This window comes from Asterias rubens, chromosome 19, assembly GCF_902459465.1.
Source record: "Asterias rubens chromosome 19, eAstRub1.3, whole genome shotgun sequence".
Classification (NCBI taxonomy): domain Eukaryota; kingdom Metazoa; phylum Echinodermata; class Asteroidea; order Forcipulatida; family Asteriidae; genus Asterias; species Asterias rubens.
In genome coordinates this window covers 1,642,704-1,663,988 of record NC_047080.1, presented here as the reverse complement: position 1 = coordinate 1,663,988, position 21,285 = coordinate 1,642,704, and the positions used below count along the sequence as shown (strand labels likewise).

At 38.1% G+C, this 21,285-nt stretch overlaps 1 protein-coding gene across 2 annotated transcripts in view; it reads left to right on the top strand.

The window, feature by feature from the left end:
* The window catches only part of LOC117303060 (nuclear receptor subfamily 6 group A member 1-like), a 38,900-nt gene that overhangs the window by 7,741 nt on the left and 9,874 nt on the right, over nucleotides 1–21,285 (top strand). For both annotated transcript variants that reach the window (XM_033787112.1, XM_033787113.1), the window contains exon 3: nucleotides 16,544–16,596. In XM_033787112.1, the coding sequence (XP_033643003.1) occupies nucleotides 16,544–16,596 (53 nt within the window). The remainder of the gene's footprint in view (nucleotides 1–16,543; nucleotides 16,597–21,285) is intronic.

Sequence of the window (21,285 nt, the reverse complement as noted above, 5' to 3'; positions counted from 1 at the left end):
TCCAGCTGGACCTTTGTCAGGGGCATAAACTCATTGGCTGAGATATAATAATTTTTTACATAATAACAGAATATTTTTGGTGGTCAGGTATTGCCAGAGGCCAGTGTTTTGAGCATTGGGCCAGTAAACTAACAGTAACAACCGAACAAGTACAAAAGGCTGTCAATATTGTATGATTTTAAAATAATAACCCTCAACCTCATCGATACTTTTAACAATTATGCTCAAATGTTGATTCTGAATCTGATAAATAGCTGAAAATATTACTCATTTCAGACAAAGGAGATAAATCTTCCGTTAGTGCTTGCCAATCAAGTAAAAACATTTTGATTATGTGTAGACAGATTTTTTCTTTCTTCTTATTTTTTTTTCTGTCTTGTCTTGTAACAAATAGTCTGGTCCATAAGAAAAACCTAAAGAAAGGCCCGTTGTTTTGTATTTCCCTCGATGATACATGTTAGAATTTGTTACCTCATAATATTTAAATGTGACATTCATTCTGTGCAATGTATGTGTCTAATGATGTCAGAGAGAACATAGTGCGTGCATTGACTGCTGTGTTGCCGTCCAGTGTCCAGATTGATCGTATCCTTATGCCATGCTTTGGAAGCATGAAAAACCCCGATGATTAATTGTCTTTGTATGGATGTACTCATAATATGTGCCTGACGCTAGACGCTATATCTATGTTATAGTTTAACGACATGGGAATAAATACTTGTTATGAACTCTGTGTAACCACCATGATGATAATTCTCAACCAACAAGTGATATATTTTTTTTCCGGTCCCTTGTCTCGTCCGGCGCAATTGGAACTGTTTCCTGTGCTTCTTGCATTAAACCATATCGTTTTTTTTGTGTGTGTTATCCCACAGTTCCAGGTTCCCCAAAATAATTTGTTGTGTGGATTGCTATTATGGGTATAGCTTTGACCGTGTTAGCTTGCAAAGTAAAACGAAAACCATGCAATTTCGAGGCAAATTTGTGCAGATCATTGTATTATACTTTTACAACATCTTTCTAACCATGCATTTTATAACAAATAGTTACAAACGCTTTGTATAGACCAACTCGTCCGATCCAAGGCAATGTGTTCCTTTAACTGAGCTGTAGCCCTAATTTGGCAGTTTTCGTCTTTTGTTTTTAAATCTCCGTTTCGGGTGCCAGTCAGAAGCCATTCAACCTGTAACTGCCATGTAGCCAGGGATCACACCCAAGTTTGTGATACAACTTGAGAATCGGTGGCAGAGGGATCACCTAAAGGGAATGTGACTTTTTATTTCAAATATCAAGTAATAAACCTCAAGGGAAACATTGCTTGGAATTTTGTTTATACAAGCACAAAATACAAACACAAAAACACAACAAAAACATGTTTTCTCCACTGTGGCAAAGTTCATCTTTATACAAAGGGGAGGCAAAGTTCATTTGAAAAGCAAAGTCATTTATTTAAACAATTTGAGTTTAGGGTAAGAAAAAGAAAATGGAAAAGTATTCGTGGTAATGTTTCTGAGTTTTGTTATCAATCGTGATGTGATGTTTTTTTGAAATGTTGAACACTTACTACATGTATACCAGGCATTGGTTGTCACTCAAAATCATGAAAAAAAGATCAATGGAGAGCTGTTGATAGTATGAAACATTGCGAAAAAGGCTCCCTTTGAAGTAACGTAGTATTTGAGAATGAAGTAATTTCTTTAATACCACTAAAATGTTTGAATTTGATTTTGAGACCTCGGATTTAGATTTTGAGGTCTCAAAATCAAGCATCTAAAAGCACACAACTTGTGCGACGAGGGCGTTTTTTCCTTCCAATATTCTCTCGCAAGTTTGACGACCAATTGAGCTCAAATTTCCACAGGTTTGTTATTTTGTGCACAGGTTGAGATACACAAAGTGAGAAAACTTATCTTTGAAAATTACCAAAGGTGTCCAGTGTCTTTAACACTACTAGCACCTTAAAGGTCCGAGTCAGGGTTCAAATTCCTATCAATTGGATGAGAAAATTTTGCCCTTGTCTGGGTGCAGAGCATGAACAAAATACTCAAAATCGAGAGATGTTTATGAAACGAAAAGATGCAAGGCGTGGCATTTCATTTTCATGGAAATGTTTGACTGTTGCCGGACAAGTCGTGCTGTGTCTGCTGCCCTTTTAGTTTGGAATGTTTTGTGTTTTCGTTGTTGTTCTTTGATCTTTACCTAACGATTTATGGGATGCCATTTCCGTAGCATTTGCTCGGGGTTTTTCAATGACCTACTCCAGCTTGGATCATATTTATGATTTATTTTAGAGAGGGAATTTTTTTCTTCACCTAGTAAGAGCGATTTATATTGCAGAGGCAGATTGCTAGAGAGCCGGGGTTGAGTTGGTCGAGGTAGAAGAAATGGTTATGGGCTTGTTCAAAGAGTCAAGGTTCATTAAAATAACTTGATGCATAAGTTTATTGAAAGTTCCTTTGAGAAAAAAAAAAAAACAATTGAATCTTAAAGATTGATAGCTCAATATTTCTATAAATTACAATTGTTTTGTCTTGAATCATTTGTCTTTTTGATTTTTTTTCTTCTAAAATTTGGAAATTTTCCCTAGCATTAGCAAAGTGTTCTTTCGAAAGATATTGTAGGTTAGCTCAATATTTCTTCAAATTTTCAATTATTTTGTCTGATTCATTTCCAGAACCACCCCAACTCAATTAGATATTATTATTACGTGATGTTACCTCAAACTTTGCTGTATAAAATCCTACTGGTTCATCTTTTCTTTAAAAAAAAATGTCTAGGAAAGTTTACTTTGTAGGAATATAGTAGGCCACTTACAGGACTGTTGTACCTCCAAAAATGTTTTTTGTTCATTTTGTAAAGTGGTATTTTTTAAAGTCGATGGTTAATAACCGTGCATTACACTACTTCTTTCTATCCCGAGCTTGTTTGCAAGACTTCATTTCGAGTTTGTCAGTCCTTGCTAGGCTGTTATCGTCCCTGGCAACTTTTGTTTTGCTCACTCTAGTGTAGAGTCAAGGGGAATTGGACCACCAAGAGATGATATTACCTAAGCAAAATACAACAAAAATACAAAAGGCTGCCAACCTTGAGATAGGTACTGATTACCATATCAGACAAACAAATGGTAAAGAATACTACAAAGGTAGGGTGTCATAGTCAGATGTCGTTGTATGCCTGGGATCCGATCTTTTTCTCTCTTCAGAGAAGTTGACAAATCCCTGATAAGGGGGTGGTCTTTTTTTTTTCCCCTGGCTTTTGTTAATGTTGTTGCTTTTCATTGTGGTAATTTTTTTTTTTATATGTGAAGGTTTTTTTGTTTGTAAAAAAATGCAGGAAGCATGACTTCACAAGGCTGGTGCTAGAGGTGGGTGCCTGCATTTTTGTTCTTCAGGTAAAGCTTTTTCCTGGAGGACAAACTTTATTTGAGAAAGCTTAAATTCTACCTTATTGTGTTGACCCCATTGCATAATTACATAATACTACCGGCCAAATTGTGCCTATATCAATGTGGGCAAAATTTCCTTGAATGAATTTCAACAAAAATGGTGCGGGTCTTTTCTTTGCTTGTTGAAACTGTCTGGCTTGGTACATGTCGTTGACTATATTTAGTTCAGCCATTTATTGACTTAACAAAATCAATCTTCTTATAATAACGGAAATGGAATCTTCTCTGGACCGAGAACTGTTTCTGCGAATAAAAAATAAGCGATCAAAAACCGAGTATCGATGATATATTTCCCAGTTGTGGTTTCACAATTTCATGGAAGTTCCTAATTTATTTGCCACACCCAAACTCGAAAGCAGGGAGAGTGGATAATAATAAGTCCCGGAGCTTGACCAATAATGCGCAGGATTATTACATTCACCCCTCGAAATGCTGTGACATTGAGAATGGTTTAGCCCAACAATACCTGGCTGGTTTGTCAGACAGTGTTATGTAACAAGGCTTAGTGATGGCCCTGAATTGGTCTGAGTCTGGCTGTATTATTTGCAGCCATACTGTCCGAAAAACTTGTTTCCCCCTCAAATAAAAACAAAATCTAAAATCTCTCAAGATATTTTATGTGTATCATACACCAATATTGTAAAAGACAGTAACATTGTTCTATTTTTATTTTTTTTAAGCCATAGGTAGTAGTTGTAATCACCTCGTGGACAATTCTTCAAATTATGTTGCCACATTTCCAAGAAAACATTGGAATATTATTGTTCATGTTGTAGCAGAGATTTTGTGCACAGTCATTGTGCCTGTGGCATTTTAATTTTATGGACAATTCGAAAGGACTAGGGTGTATTTAAGACTTCTGCTTGCGGATTTTGATCGTGGATCCCCGACAGAATGTAGCAATGTTTGACAATAATTTGCAAGGGACTGTTGGAGAGTACAAAAATTGTTGTAATTTCACACGATGTACATTTTGTAAAATTTGTCAACCATGCTACAATTTAGTAAGTTGACCCGTGCTAAATTGCTCTCATGTGAAAGAGGCGTTAGGGTGCAATTTTCCCACTTGCACACCATTTATCCGATATCTCAGAAGGATTCAGTGAGATGTTGAGGCTGATTTGTCCACAACTCGCATTCTGCAGGGAAAAAAAACACACAGAAAAAAAACTTGATGGTCAGTCACAGTACAAACAAGACTGTTTGTCTTCATGGCTGTTTTCCCATTAGTTTCCATCCAATCATATCCAATTGTCCTTGGTGGTTGGTGATGACCAATAGCCAATGAGAATTAAGTCTCCTTATACAAAACTAATGACCTTGATGGTTAATGACTGGTTGGCTAAAACAAATGTATGATTTGTCTTTACGATCAGTCTGAAAAATCTGAACAAAATTATATTCAAGAAAAAAATTAAATACCTTTAGAAATATATCTGAAAACTGTTTTGGATTTTTTTTAGAAGGGGAATCAAATCAAGAGACTTTGTTCTCTAAACTCTTCAACCCAAAATACAGAAAAAATGCACTTCATATTGCAATCTAGAAAGAAAGTATATATGAAAGAAAATGTTGATACTTTTAGAAATATATCTGCTGATTTGATCAATTTTGTGGATAATTAGAAGGGGGAAATAATCACATTGTTCTTCAAAGTCTTCTGCCAAAAGTGCAGACAAATTCCCTCCCACAATTGTATGGCAATAAATTGTACTTTTCCAGTATATATGAAACTTTCAAACGACTTCATTTTCCATTGATATCCGGATATCATTTATTGATTCTACATCTATGAATAAGGAAACCCTAAAATGACAGTCAAGTTCAAAGTGTAACCGCACGTAGGCAGAAATACAAACAGTGAGAGAGAGAGAAAAAAAAACGCTTCTAATTTTGAGAAGCGTGTCCTTTTGTTGAACTGTTGCTATAGATGTCGTTGTTTGTTTTGGAAAGGAAGTATCAGGTACGAAAAAGCCGCTATTTTCTATAGATTTTCCAGAGAATACACTCCCGGACATGATTTCAGTAAACACAAGCCGTGATGTGACAGTTTTGGGTTAACCTTTTTTGTTTGTTAAAGTAGCGTTCATTCAATCTTTCATTGGCCATCTTGCATTTTCTAAAATCGGTGTAGCCATCAAAGTAAGCTGAAGGGGAACATAGCATGGTCATGATCCCTATATCAAGTAACAGAAATTAATAGTACAATTCATTGTACAAAAAGGAACCAGACTATTTCTCCATCAAGCCTCAGTTTAGTTACATTGATCTGTAGTGAAGGAGAACAAAAATCAAGATGGCCGCAGCATGATATAGGGATTCAGTCTGGCCCCAGCTTGATACAATTGATAGTTATTGTTATAGCTAGTTAACACAGGGTACATGACACATATGAGAGGTTCTTGAACAGATCATTTTACCCCCAACCTCTTCATAAACTGAAGAGTGTTTCTTTTTTCCCATCTTGTCATCAGATTAATTCAGGGCAGACCCGTCCTAATAAAACCGATCTACTAGGGTGATAATGAAACTGTAATAATGAAACCCTAAATTTACTCAACACACAAACTGACACGTAGATATTACTGTGGCTGGCCCAAATTCACATTGGATTGCTTCTACCCGACTAAACTGCGAGGTCTTCAAAAAGGTCAAAGGAAGATAGAAAAACAGTTTGGGGTGGTTGAATTGAGAGATTTCTTTAACAATTGCAAATTCAAGGCTTGCAATATCGCTGCAAAACTAACCCCTCTTCCCTGGCAACTGAATCCAGGGACTCTTTTCGACTACACAATTGTAAATTAAGAGAAAAGTTAAGAGATGCGTTATGTACATTCATAGGGAAATGTTGCCGGCTAAAGCATGAGTCCTGACAGGGAAATGTGTATTAATGGCTACAGCTTCATTAAGCTATGGCTACATCTCTACATCAAATCACTAGCCGCAGCCACAACTCATGAACAAGGTGAATTGGCAACAATTTTCCGCCATATCCTGTCACTGCACTTGTATTTTCTTTCCCAGAGTAGTAATTGCAGTTCTAGCACGCCGTTTAATGACCAATGGAGAGTCGGCCATTACGAGTTTTGTGTGGGTGGGTGGACGGAGAAGGAAAAAGCTTTAGGGAGAGTAGAAAGGAAAGGATATGGGTCGAAATGTTCTCTTGGGATGAGGCGTCTGTACATTAAGCTTTGATGAATGTGGACAAATACATGTAGCGCGAAAAGATAATGGCTTGATAACAAAGTCGTTTCTGAGTTAATGAAGATTGAGAATTTCCCCAGTTTGTTTCACAGCCTCTCTGGATGGGAGTCATGGATTTTTAAAACCAAATACTTTTTTCTCCCAGAATATTTATGGCAAGATTATTTTTTTGGGGGAGTGAAAATGTGTCTTGTATTTGAATGTTTACAAACGTTAACCTGGAAAATGACGACTGTGTAATTGTTTTGTTCCAGTAGGAATATACGGGTGGAACTTTGGTGCGATAACATTTTCAAATTGTAGCTTTACCTCAAATCACTCCATAAAACGTTTTCTTTTGTTGGTGTACTCAGTGTCTTTTGGTTTTGTAATCTGTACATTTCAAACTGACTCTATTGGGGGTGGGGGGGGGGGGGGGTGGCGGCAATGGCAACAATTATGTATTCACAATTGCAGGTGTAAACCAGAACTGACTTCGTCTGCAAGATGTTGTTTGCCTATTGTGGTTTCTTGGCTTGTCAATTTGAAAACGCAGATGCTCAAACTGAAGAGGTAGAAAAAGAGAAATCATAGCAGAAGCTGCAAATTCTGGGCGTTTTAACAAATATTGAAATACGATTCCCGGACTGGCCTTACCGTGACCTTGATGCTGATTGGATTGTAGGCGGAGAAGCCAGATGGGTTCATAAGACAAGACAATTGGAAAGATCTTGCGCTTGCGGATTCAATCATTTCTTTTACCTTGTGATGGAGAAATTTTGACGAGTAGAAAGAAAAAAGTGTTGCCTCGAGAAAAAAAATTTTTTTCTTGCGACGACGACGATGGCAAGAGAACAATGACTTTGATGGTAATCTGTGAAGGAGAAAATGGTGCAGCGAAGCAGTTGTTGAAGTGTAAGATGAAATTGTTGATAAGCAAAAACAGTAATATGTTATTTTGTGGGAAATGTTTGGTAACCATAAGACTGGCTACAAGGGGGATCCAGGTGGCTGAGTGGGGGACGGGGGAGGGAGCGGGATAAGAGGTAAAATTAGTTCCAGAGAAACTTATAGGAGCTACTGAGCCAGGTTACCAGTTTTTGAGGAAGGGTGGGAAGTTGAGGTTGTAGGGTGTACACCCCCCCTCCCCAACCCCACCCCCCTTTTAGAACCCACTAGCCTCGGCTCATCATCCCTGGGTCTTTGTCTTGCCTCTGCAGCAGAGTTTTCAAATTGTTTTTGTGGTTCAAGCTCACAATGAAAATAACCCGCCCCAAAATGTTTTCCGATGTTGGTGCAATGTAACAACAGTTGGTATCCCTTTTTGGTATCCCTTTTTGGCATCCCGCTTCTCCAGATGGACTTCTCTGATTGGTTGACATTGCCCTCGATGAGGTATTATCCCCTGATTAGGATACTCTTTTAAGTTGACGATGGGGAACCTGGTATTGGCTTTTAATGCTGATCATATCCTCCTGATTATTAACAGATAAAACAACTGTGAGCATAAACCTTGAAAACACTTAAAAAAGCAAAGTCAAAAATGACCATGTTGTTTCCGGACAACTCGTGATGACCATTATGAAAATGGCTGCTACATCCATCTGACCACCACCCCCCTCTCAATTATAATATAGAGCAAGGCTTCACTGATACCCTTGGACCCTTGATATTCCCAAATGAAATTTTTTTTATTATAGTCTTGATCCATCCATCCCATAATGGCTTTTTTTCCCCAGGTTCGGGTAAATGACCAGCCAGAGAATGACCAACTGACCACTGGTCCGATATTTCCTCTCTGGCGGGTTGGATGATTCAAGTAGCTGAGTAAACCAAGGATGAAGCGATTATTACGAGATGGCTTTAGTCTGAAAGCACCTGCCCCGCTGACCAATCAGAGAGCTGCGTCTACTACATGGTGCCATCGGTCAGCCTTGATTTTAACAGGGTTTTAATGCAGTTTCCACTTTAGTCACTGTCTCCTGACAAGCTCTCCCCAGACTGGAACAGTTAACCCCTTTTGGTAAAAATGGAATAACCCAGAGAAAACACGTTTTCTCTTTTCAAAAAACTATTTGTTCAGGAGGCAAACAGAGTGAGGAAATATATTTGTGCTTTCAATTCGATGAAACTCTGTTTGATGAATCAACCATCTTAAAATGCTTTATTTTATTCTTCAAATTTCCCATTCTCATCTCTGCTGTCTGTTTGGATGGTTGTTATTTCCAAAGCCAAATTTTCACATGAAGTTGAAAATAAATTCAAAGACTTGAGTTTTTACAAATCTTCGAGAAACCTATATAAAACAAAACCAGTGTTTTTTTTCTTCTCTTGTCCATTTTGCAAATGAAATAGGGATGCTTTTAAACACTGAGCTAGCCAGATTGACCACTTGGTGAGAATTATGACTGGTCTTCAGGTGTTTAACTGACCACTGTTAAGGGAGAATGCTAAGCAGAAAAGGTTCACCTTTTTTTCTAGGCCCATTGTTCAGGGCAATTACTGAGTTGAGAAATAAGTTCTCAATCACTCCCACCAATTAATCACAACCCTAACCTCAGTAAACACATTCTTGTCAGCAGAGCAGTTTTAAAAAAAGACCAAACAAATACATAGGCCCCGCAAGATCCATTTTGTTTTTTTTGTCCGTTCCAAGGTTGTGCCAGGTAAGAGAGAAGCGTTACGTAACAATTTTTCTGTATGACGCACACAGTGACATAGAAATCCCCAGGAATAGGCGTGCCTGTTTGCTTTATGATGTGTGATTGGTCAATTGTATTCACATGGAAACCAAGGACCCGCTGTTAATCATCGGGAACAAGGCCATTGACGGCAGGTAGACTTTTTTTGAGGACCAGGGTCGCTGGTCAATATGTTTGTCTTTATTTTAATAGGGGGGGGGGTGGAAAGATGGACATAAAGGTTGGGACATTCCAAGAAGAACTATTAGAACATTCCAAACCTGTGCGTTAGCAAATGGTGTCTTGCTTTACTTCCATCCGAAGTTGTCTTCTTTCCCTGTTTTCCATGAAAAAAATCCAACATGATGATGTCAATCTTTCAAGAACATCTCCCTCTGATTTGTAATAAAATTACAAATGTGAGTCATGCCCTTTCGAGAAACACAACTACATTTTCTTCACAGGTTCTTGAACATGACAGCAGCTCTGATGAAAATATTTCTTCGTTGGTCACCCCCAAAGTTGAAAATATTCCTCAGCACAATTGGTTGGCTAGCATAATATTGTTAAAAAGTAAGCTTAAACAAAAACCCATAGAATTTTGATATTATATCCTTCATAATCGTGTACAGATGCGTTGAAATTGTGGAATTGGCTAGTTTCTCAAGATTTGCAGCTCAGAAATGGATTTGATATGCCATATGTGCCTAGCACAGTCATCCAATAGATTTGGAAATGGGAAAGCAAGCGAGTGAATATAGAACGAATTTTACAATTTTTAGAAATGAAAAATGTCTCCTGCATGTTCTAATGTCTATCAACAGGCAATGCCCGCCTCCATGGTCAATTTCACTGCAAACCCAGGGGGTCTCTCTGAATGTTGTGTTTTGGAGGGGAAGAAATCCTTGACCAGACTTTCTTGGTGGACATCAAGGACCAGCCACTCCTGGTGGTGGCCAAGGTACCAGCTTATGTTGATTGACTGCCAGGGGTCCAACCCTGCCCATGGTCTAGACGTAGAGGTCATTTACAGCCAGTAAAACCCTCCACATTGTTATGTGTTTTAAACTCAAGGTTTAAAAACAAAATTTCACCCCTTGCAATGGCTGTCATGGCTGATGAGGAACAATGGAAATGTGTAGCCTTACTTGCACATAATACTCTCAGCCAATGAAAGCATTTATCTCAGTGAGGGCGCTGTTTCGGCCTGTTGCGTCATCTTTAAGGGGTTGATCCCTGTAAGGCTGCTCCATCTCTCCTTTATTTTGTATCGTTTAGTTCAAATTTTCGCTGAACAAGAGTTTTGACATATAGCAAGAAGTAACTATGTTGATTGTGTACAAACACAGAAACAGTCTGTCTTGCTGTTGTAACCATTCATCAGGCCATTTTAGAAGAAGTAATGAGGCTCAAACGTAGCTGTTTTTTATTTCACTCTTTTCAGTTCCACTCAACTGTAAACCCTACCCCAACTATATGGGGTGAGGGTGGGGGGGGGGGGAGGGGGTCAAAAAGCGTACCTTTGGAAGATGACATCCAAAACTAGAAATACCCTGGCGCCCGAAAGTTTTAAATGGCTGCGGGACTACTTTTGAGTGTTTGTGTTTGCACAGTGTGTTTACAGAATGAGTAAAGTAGTGTGGGCGTTGGCATTGTCTTCTGTGGTTTGCAATGACAGGGAGCGGTAGTGATGGCCGAAGACGTGTTGTCATGTCTGAGATATGCGAAGGTTGCATCCATAACAATGACTTTTCAAGAAACTGTCCAGTTTTGTTGTCCTCCAAAAACGAAGTAGAAGAAGCAAAACAGAATTAAGAAAAGGAGCCTTAAAATTATTGGAACAAAGAGGGAGAGAAAATGGCTTTGGAAACAGTTTGAAAGGATCAGAGTTTAGCATTGAATATTGTGATTTCAAGGTAAATTCCTTGCTTTTTGAAAACCAAAATTCAGAAAGGTAGTAAGGATTCCCCAAGCACAACAAAAAATAAAATACAATCCGTAAGCATTTCATCACTGAGCTATATGTTTAAGGAAGAGCATTTGCCGTTTTTTAAGGGGTTGATAACATTCATTCCAATCCTCTAGTTTATGTAATCCAAAGTTATATATCTCAGACATTATTATCTGTCATGTGTTTTGTTGGATGCTCTGAAATTTAGAGTCCAGCATGGATAGCTAAAGGACTGATGTTTCGGTAAAGTATTGTTTAAAAAATAAAATTGTTCCTTGCTTGTTTGTCCAAACCAGGTATGGGCGGACATGGTTGACAACCTTCATATGTAGACTCATCCATTTTGATTAGAAGGGGTGTTTTACAATAATCAGAGCGTGGGGAGGATGAATTTCCGTGTTGATTATGTATTTATTTTGGAAAAAAAATCCAAAGGACAAAGATTGAGTTTTATGAAACGAATATTGAGCGTATTTCGTTCTAAATTTTGTTACAAAATATAAATAACTGCGGTGAAAACTTGCTTATTCCATTTCACTTGTGAAATGGAACAGTCCAAAATTTGGACTCCAAATTTCACCTTGTGATTTTAAATTCTGGGACAATGCCAATATTCTCTAGAAAATAAAAAAAGGTCAACTTTTTTTCAGGGTAGCATTCCTGCTGTGGTTGTTGCTTTATTCTGAGACCATTGGTCACTTTACAAGGCTGGACCCTTACTCGGAAGACCTTGTCCAATCTCGCCACTAATTGTCATGGCAGAGTTAGATTATTTCACCCTGAAAAAAAAAAAAAAAAAAAAAAAAAAAAAAACTAACAACCTTGTACACTTTAGATAATGTAATGCAATTATTGGTCGGACATCCATTGATACGTGGCAACAGGTCAATGATCCGAACACCAGGGAAGGCCTAGTACCGGGGTGGATAAAGTGTCCTTCAATACCTAACAGACCGATGCAATTCCATTGGACGATGGTCAGATAAGATATAAATTTGCATATCTTGTCTGGGTTAAAAATTTGAAGGTTTTTTTTTTCACAGAAAGCAATTCACTGCTCAGTGTTACGTAATTTTAGGGTGTGTCCGGACAATTTTCTCCAAGGATACCCATGTAGATATAAAAGCAGGTGTCGAGGGCTCTGATAACTCGACACCAGAAGTGTAGTTTAATGACGGATATTGTGCATGATAAATTCACACTAATGAACATTATGTGTAGGTGTCATAACACATTCTACACTCTCAACCTGATGCTGTAGAGAAAAGAAAGAAGGAACAAAATTGCTGGAAAAAAACATTGTTTTGATCATTTAGGCGAAAACAGCTATTCAGGAAATGGCAAAACAAATTGTGTAGGAATAAACAAAAAATGAAATGCTTTGTCCTACAGGACTTCTAACATTTCCTCATTGTTCACATTTTTCTACTGTAATTTCTACATGGTTAAACATGCTTTCAGTGCTATTGACTTCCTTGTGTAACAAAAGTGTTTTTCTTGTTTTGTGCGGGGGGAAACAGAATTGGCAATTTACAAAATGCTAATGAACAAAACATATAAAAACAAGGGTGTAAATACAATCATTAATCATAAGTGCCAAGAATAAACTATGAATAATAGTAAACTTGCGGGTACAACCATGTTTCATTGGTCTAACAATGTGTAAATCTCCTTTGATGGAGTGTTGGCTCTGAAAACAGCCGGTTTGGTCTTGACGTTTCAAACAGCTATACTCGGCTCGTCTTCAAGGAGAAAGATCTCGGAGAAACATTGCTGCTCTGTAGATGAACTTTTGTTTCGACCCAAAAGAGGAATACACTATAATCTTGCGGATACGACCATGTTTTAAACATCTAATGAGGGAGTGTAGTGTTGGCTCTGAAAAGAGTCAATTTATTTCCAACGTTTCAAAGATTGCTGCTTTGAAGGTAAACTTTGAAGGTAAACTATAAACTTACCGGTACAACCATGTAGGCATATAAATCTCTTTTTAGGGAGTGTTGTCCCTTAAAAGAATTTTTTTTGTATCAACTTTTCAAAGATTATTGCTCTGTAGGTAAACTTTTGTTTTTACCCAAAAGAGGGTTTGCACTACTGAGGTTAGGTGAAGGGGAGGGGTCTTAAACCTCTATCATCATGCTACCTCCATCTTGGTCTTGTTCCCGTATCCCATAATAATAATGAATGCTTATAATCATTTTGCAAATAGGAACCAGACTATTTATCAAGCCTCTGTTTGGTACCATTGATATCAAGATGGCTGCACCATGATAAAGGATTATTGTGTGGCTCTCCATGTTGTATTTGGTAGAGGGGTAATGTCTATGATGTAATACCCAGAGGGGGGCTTGGGGAGTTGTCCCCAAACGAGGTGACAATCTGTCCAAATTCCAGGCCCTGGTGTTCTTAAGGACTGGACCCTTGGGATTACCACCCCCCCCTTTGGAACCTGTATGTCATTGGTCAACCCAAGGTGAGAGCTGGACCTTGGATCAATAAAGCCTTGGGCTTCATCAGTAACTAAAGCAGTAATCCAGGTTTTAAATGTATGTTAATATTTTTCAGTTATGTTGGCCTAATGCCCAGGTTTGGGAATTTTTTGTTCTCTCTTTTTTTTCTTCTTCTTTTTTCTGTGTGTGTGGACTGAGTGGCCTTGCCGGCCAGACTTATTGTGTCCGTAATGATTAGTGCTGTCTGGGTTGAGCTTTTACTGACCAAGGCCTGCTGACCATGAGTAACTGATTGGGTTTTAGGCTGTGGACTGTACCATTTCTTAGGTAGGGGTCGAGGTCGTTGGAATGAAATGGAGAGGTGAGAGTTCTGTTATGGTCATCACCTGATGATGGGGATTATGCAAGAAAAGCATCCGGGTCCGGGGTTTTAATTTTTTTTTTTTCAGTTCATGTGCTTAAACATCTCTCTGGTATGCTTTATTACATCCAGTTCATACAATACTTCAACACCTTTAATTATATACATTATACAATTTTGTGTTCTGAAAAAAAATGTGCGTACATGTATCATGCACTTTACTCTAACTGTCCCTTGACCAATCCCTGCTTAAGAAAGCAGGAAGGAAGCCTTCATCATGCGATGATACAGTTTTGTTCTCATTCATCTGAGAGCGCACAATTCTATGTAAAAAGGATGTTGTTATCTTTCATCATTGTCTTGCAACTGTGTGATGACCAATCGAGCCCATATTTTTACAGGTTTGTTATACATATGTTGGGACAAACCAAGTGAGGATAGTCTTTGAAAATTTCCAAAAGTGTCCAGTGCCTTTAAGAAAGCATAAAGCATTTCTCATGCATCTGAAAGTGCACAATTCTATGTAACAAGTATGTTTTTATCTTTCATAATTTCCTTGCAACTGTGGTGACCAGTTGAGCTCAAATTTTACCAGGATTTCATGCTTAAATGTAGGGAAAAACTAAGTGAGGATACGAGTCTTTGTTAATTTCCAAAAGTATATCCTGTCTTTGATACATCCAAGGTCTTCTCACACAGTCTTTGGGACTGTTAGGGTATAGTCCGAACTCTATCCATGAAAAACAATATTTCTATTGAAATATTTAAAACCTTGCCATCCAGGGGCTGATGGCATTGGGCAGCCAATGAAGTCAGCAAGGGGTAGAGAAGGAGTCATTGACTCGCTGGCTTTATGAATTGCTTGTTGTCCGTTTCACAGCGTCCAAGGTTCCTATTGATCATGTTGTAAAGGCAGGAAGCCTCCGTAATATGGAGGGGGGAAATTTATTTTCAAGGTGTTTTTTTTTTTTTTTTTTTGGCGGGCAGGGCAGGGCAGGAGAATGAGTGAACTAGCCCAATGAAAGAGCTGGTGGCTGGACCTGGGACGAAAAAAAATAAATAAAATAAAAAATAGCAGATGTTGGTTAGGCATTTAAAAGAACTGGTTTTGTAATAAACAATGGTTAGCGCTGTCTTAAATCTGTGCATGGTCTGTGACTTCTTCAGAAACATGTTCCAGTGAATGATTTTGTTCACCAATCTTGCCTAGCAGTATAAGTTTTGTGCACACTGAATGCTAGACTAGCAAATGATGATTTTTGAGTACTCTTAGCAACTGATACATTTTGCATAGCGTTCTGCTCTGCTGTCTATACAAGGGAAATCGTTCACAGTATGTTCATCAGACGACGTGAAACAAGGTTAAAAATGTCCGGTTTAAAACGGCAGTTTAAGAACTTGTCGCTTACCCTTTCATTCCCTTATCAAGGTTTAATAGATGTTAAATTTGCATCGGGGATAAAGAATATTAATTTTGGTTTTTACCCATACACCGATGTGTGTTAGCACTGTATACTCAGTACTTTCCCGAGTCCTCATCAAGGTTGTTAGACATGAAATAGTGGAAGCAGCAAATAGTGCAAGCAGCAATACCAAGATGAATATCATAAACGAGTAGAAAAGCTGAGTTTTAGATGTGGGAGGAAAACCTCAAATGGGCAAACACATGCAATCAGAACCCATGAATCCTGATGTAAATACAAATACTTGCTGTGCTCGCCAACCAGTGCTGTAGGTGCCATGGGTTTTATTCAAGGCCTATCCCTTCATTAAAAATATTTACTACAAGTATGCAAAATTGCAGCTCGTTAAAAGGACTTACAATTTAATTTAAACAATAAAGTGCCAAAATAGTATTAATTTTTTCTCTGCCTCATTTAAATAGCTTGTCTATGGGTTATTCCTTAAAAGAAATTGATTGGTCTGTTTTCATGAAGTGTGGAAATAATTGTAAGTTTGAATGAATGAAAAAGGTACAAGCATAAAGGAAACAAAAATAAAAAAGCAACAAATATAAAATAGCAACACTTGAAAATTTCACTATGGTTTTTCTTTTGTCCATGCCGTGTCGATTCCACGGCTACAATAGCCGGGGAAATTCTACAGAGCCCACTAACCTAGATACCTGGGCGTATGGTCATCGGTCGTCACATGTTTTCTGCATCTATGGTTCACTCTGTGTGTGTGTGTGTCTGTGTCACAAACGTACGTTGCACTTCAGGCTGCACTTTTCTGCTCTTTTGTGCCGTGACTCCCCACATAAAATTTTCAATAGCAGGATGCTAAATGAGTCCTCACATTTTATCTGATTTCGATAATTGTTCCTTTTACAAAAAAAAAACAGGACGTTTTCATTTTTTTATTCTAATTTTATTTCATTTTGTTGAGTCCCCTGAACTCGTTAAAATTCTAAACCATTAAAAAAAAAACTGTTAAATGAAATTTCTTTTCTAATTTCATTTTTTTTTGCAGCTGTTCGTGAGGACCGGATGCCAGGGGGTCGGAACACCGGACTTTCATACAAGGTAAATTATTCTTTATTCATGAAAATTTGCATATTTGAATATTCTATGGTTTATTGATTTTCTACTGTAAAAGAACCCAGATACATACATGGAGTGTTATTATATCACGAGATATTTCACTAAATTATCAACACACTCTCGGAGTGGAAATTTGATATGTATTGCTGCCATGTTTGATTAAATTCTCATTGATGACAATATTGTAAGTGGGTGACAAATAGTCAAAGAGCAGAAACTTTAATGGAGATGTCATGCAAAATATTATTAAAGTTATTACATGTATACAGGATTGTTATAGATAACAATTATCATTGTTTATTTGTAGTCTTCAGCTTAACTGATTATGAAACTCATACTAGAACCATGGATGAGATTGTTCAGTCTTTTGGCTGAATTCAGTCTTTTTATGTCGGCCTGGTGAAGAAAATCAGACAATATTTTTTTCCACAAATAAAGAAATCCTGCTCATTGGTCTACTTCTCTAGTGCTTTGGATACTGTTTCCAAAAGCTCCTTGGAATCTATAACCCTAGGAGTTACCAAATAGTAGAAATGGCATCATTTCAATATACCTTTGAATTTGTATCCAAGTTTCAGACTTTTTTCGTTCGGAACGACTCTCACCCCTGTAGAACATATTTTTCTGTGGAACATTTCCCTCTGAAATGAAGTCGCAGTTTTTTTAATTTCATGCATATGATTGATCACACTGAACATAACCACTGTGACTGTATGGGTCTACTCTCTCAGCGCTACATAACGTCTTTAACATTTGTAACACATTTTCAGGACTGTTTTTGTCCTCAAAAGATTCATATAGTTGCTACCAATTTACCTGGGGAAAAAAATTACTTATTGCTTTCTTGTTTGTCTCTACAAACCTTTCAGTACAATAAAATATTTCCATTGTATTAATCCACAAAATGTAAGATATGACACATTAAGGTCACTTGAACAAAGTTATAACAGCCACTTGTAACAACGCCTAAGTTGAAGTACACATGTAACATAAAATCCCTTGTAACTTCACCTAAATTCAAAATTCCATATAAGTACGCAAATTTTCATTGGTCATGCTCAGCATTTGGATTTTCAAGAAAAACTGCGGAAACGCCGAGCGCTGAGGGGTGAACTGTAAACTCATTTCCCCTTAACACACAATGATTCTACAAATAATTTGCCATCAACGTGAACTCAGAAAGTAGCCAGACAAAGGGATGTAGTAGACATGTCGAGGGGGGATCGCTTTCTGTAGCGACAGGTTCCAGGGAAAACCCCAACTAAGACCTAGTCGTACGTCACGACTTTTTTCCTAGGAATACAAAGCTCTCGAGTCAACCTCGCCCTACAGCCTTTTTTATTTCTTCTTTCTCTTCCTCAGTTTTTTTTTTTCCCGTAGTTACACTCGTCATCATTTTTTTTCTTTTTTTTCATCCCTCCCCCCCCCCCTTCAAATCATTGTCGTCTTTGTATTTGGTCCGATTCAAAGGAGAGCAATGATCCTATTTTGGATTCACCTATTTTAGGTGGCAATTACCGAGCCGGGTGATGACTCCGGCTACATTGACGTCAGGAGTGGGCTCAACCATTCCTGTCTGGAGGGGGGTGCTTTTTTGTATATATTATAACACTCATTGTGTGAAAAATTAACCCCGATATGAACAGAAGAAATTTAACTAGAGAGTTGGACGGGGCGGATGGGAAATAGGATAGTTTGGGGCAGGATAACCAGGTTGGGGGTTTGGACATGTGGCAAAATTAAACTCTTTGATGGGGTGGGGGTACGGGTGGAGGCGGGGCTGAATGTTTTTTAAACAGGACATTGTTTCATCGAGCAAGGAGCAGCTGGTCTATGTTTGGCTGATACATTTGGGTCTCGGACAATGGTGACGAATAGCAGTTGTGTGATCTTTGACTTAATTATGGCAAACTTGAAGTGGAAAGCGGTGAGGATGTGGTTGGAGGGGGAGGGGGATGTGAAACAACACACACTGACATGGTCAATGATTAATCTTTTGTAAGTTTAGTATTTGGGTTACGAGAAGTTGTCATAGAGATTTCATTAATGGAGATCAATGCTCCAGAAGGGAATAGCGGCCGACTCTGAGATGTGTGATTCAGGAATGTGTTTCGAGGAGCAGTGAATCATTCGGGAAACTTCATCTTCTGTGGGTTTTTTTTTCCCTACTAAAGTTGGGTCAAGATATGGGCTTGAAAAATTAATCATGAGAGAAGGTGACTTTCCTTGAGTCAGAGTGAAGGGGTCTTTCTGTTGGTCCGAAATTTTGAAGGCGAGAGGAAACAGATTTGAGAATTCCAACCTTGTTCCCAGTTGTGTACATTCTTGCATTCTTGTATTCCTCCTCCCCTTTAGAATGCCTTACTGGATCACAACCCCCTGGAAGTGTGACTTTGGGAGAACTAAAACCAAAGACCTTTGGATTCAGTGATTCACCAAACAGGCCTAAATTTTAGAAATTTACTGCTTAACAAGTGCATTTGCTAAGCAAAACTAAGCAGGGGACCGAGCATTATGAGTAATGATCTTAACAACATACTTAGGTGGAGAACCGATACCTGCTTATCAAGACTTTTTGGTGCTTAGCAAATTTCTTTGCTGAACTGCAGATTTATGAAATTGGGTCCTCATCAATTAACCTTATCTTGACACTAGTCTACTTCATACATGGATTTTTGCCAGAAAAAGTTTTGGAGTATACTTCAATTTGCAAATGACTGGTATTTTTTTATGTCCGGTTTTATTTTTCCTCGTTCATAATGCATGTGCTCCATTGCTAAATATAGTCGGTTTTTCATGTGTGAGAGATTATTCACCACACTGGTAAAGGTTACGGGCGTTTATAATTGTCGTTACTTACTAAAGTTCAAACAGCTATTTAGCTTGTTTTTTTTTCTTCTCTCTCTTAACTTAAGATGGGTAATCATGATCGTACATGAGCTTTGGATTATGTGTTAAATGTTGAAGGCACGCTCATCCTACCTGCATCGCAAAGCTAAGCATGCAGTGAGCGTGCAGTACACAATGAAATGTTTTCCAGGCCGGGCGGGAAATGTCATCCAAAGGGTGGTGACTTTAAGGCATGCAGGACTTTAACCGGGTCACAGTCTGATCATTTATGAAGCAGTGATTTGGCTAATGACCTATATTTTTTCCTAACCCAAATTGTTTTGTGCTAAGCTATTTTTGTGTTTTGTGCTTAGCTACATTGTACTTTTTGTGCTTAACAAGCAGCTATATGATTTGGGCCCTCGGTCTAGTTTCTTCAAGCCTTAAGCACAAAAACCTGCTCAGCCGAGGGAAATCTTGCTAGGCAAAAACTGGTTACTGTAACCAACATTTTATTAAGTTTCATTGTTGGGACTGGTGCCCCTTTGTTTTGTTGCTTGACAAAGACATTTGTTATGCAGTATTTTCTGCTTAAAGGCAGTGGACACTATTGGTAATTACTCAAAACAATTATTATCATAAAACTTTACTTGGTAACGAGTAATGCGGAGAGGTTGATAGTATAAAACATTGTGAGAAACGGCTCCCTCTGAAGTGATGTAGTTTTCAAGAAAGAAGTAATTTTCCACGAATTTGATTTCGAGACCTCAAGTTTAGAACTTGAGGTCTCGAAATCAAGCATTTGAAAGCACACAACTTCGCGTGACAAGGGTGTTTTTTATTTCATTCATATCTCGCAACTCCGACGACCAATTGAGCTCAAATTTTCACAGGTTTTGTTATTTTATGCATATGTTTAGATACACCAAGTGAGAAGACTGGTCCTTTGACAATTACCAATAGTGTCCACTGTCTTTAAAACAACCTTATGAAATTGGGCCCCGTGCTAAATCTCATATCATCAGCTTATCATTGACTCCAGCTGAGATAATCTGTTGCAAACTGGGGCTCATTTTTCCGTCAATATCACTTTGCCCGGCACACCAGAAAAAAAAATGCTCCCAGAGTCATCGTTCAATAGCACCCCCCTCTGAGAACATGACCAGGAGCCGTGAAAACATTTAGATATAAGGGGCAACAAAAGCCGCCCCGCTGCGAAGGAAAACACAAAGGCTGTCACGATGAAGGGTGTATCATGGCTGTTCATGGGGAGTGTAAACAGAGGATCAGAAGCTAACGTTGTAGTGATCTAAACAAGCGGAACGAAAAAGAGCAGTCATGTGTCGCAGTGGGGTTAGCTGATCTTGGATAGTTTTGGGAATTTTGTTTTGTTTGGCAGAATTCATGTTGTTATTGTAGCGTTCTGTTTTGTTGTGCTTTCTAACAGTTAAATCCTCATCTAGGATCCTCTACAAGGATTTGACAGTCTAGATATTCTTTATTTTAATATATATTAATTTTTAGTTTATATTTTGGGATATTCTTCCTACTTAATTCTGATTTCTTGGCCTTTAGAAACTAACGAAAATGTTGTTGTTAAAAGCTTGAAAAGACTGTTAATTAGCCTGAGCCATTGTGCACATTTAGGTCAGCCTTGTACTCAATAAATTGTCCAAACTTTTCTCAGCGACAAATTTCTGACCTGATTTATTGAATACCGAGATTTTTTTGATTTTTTTTATAATTTTGTATTTTAAAATTACTTTTTTACACCAATTTTTAAAGAAACTTAAGCTTTTGACTTTGTTCTTTTGTAAGGAGTGCATTTCTTGTATTGGTTTG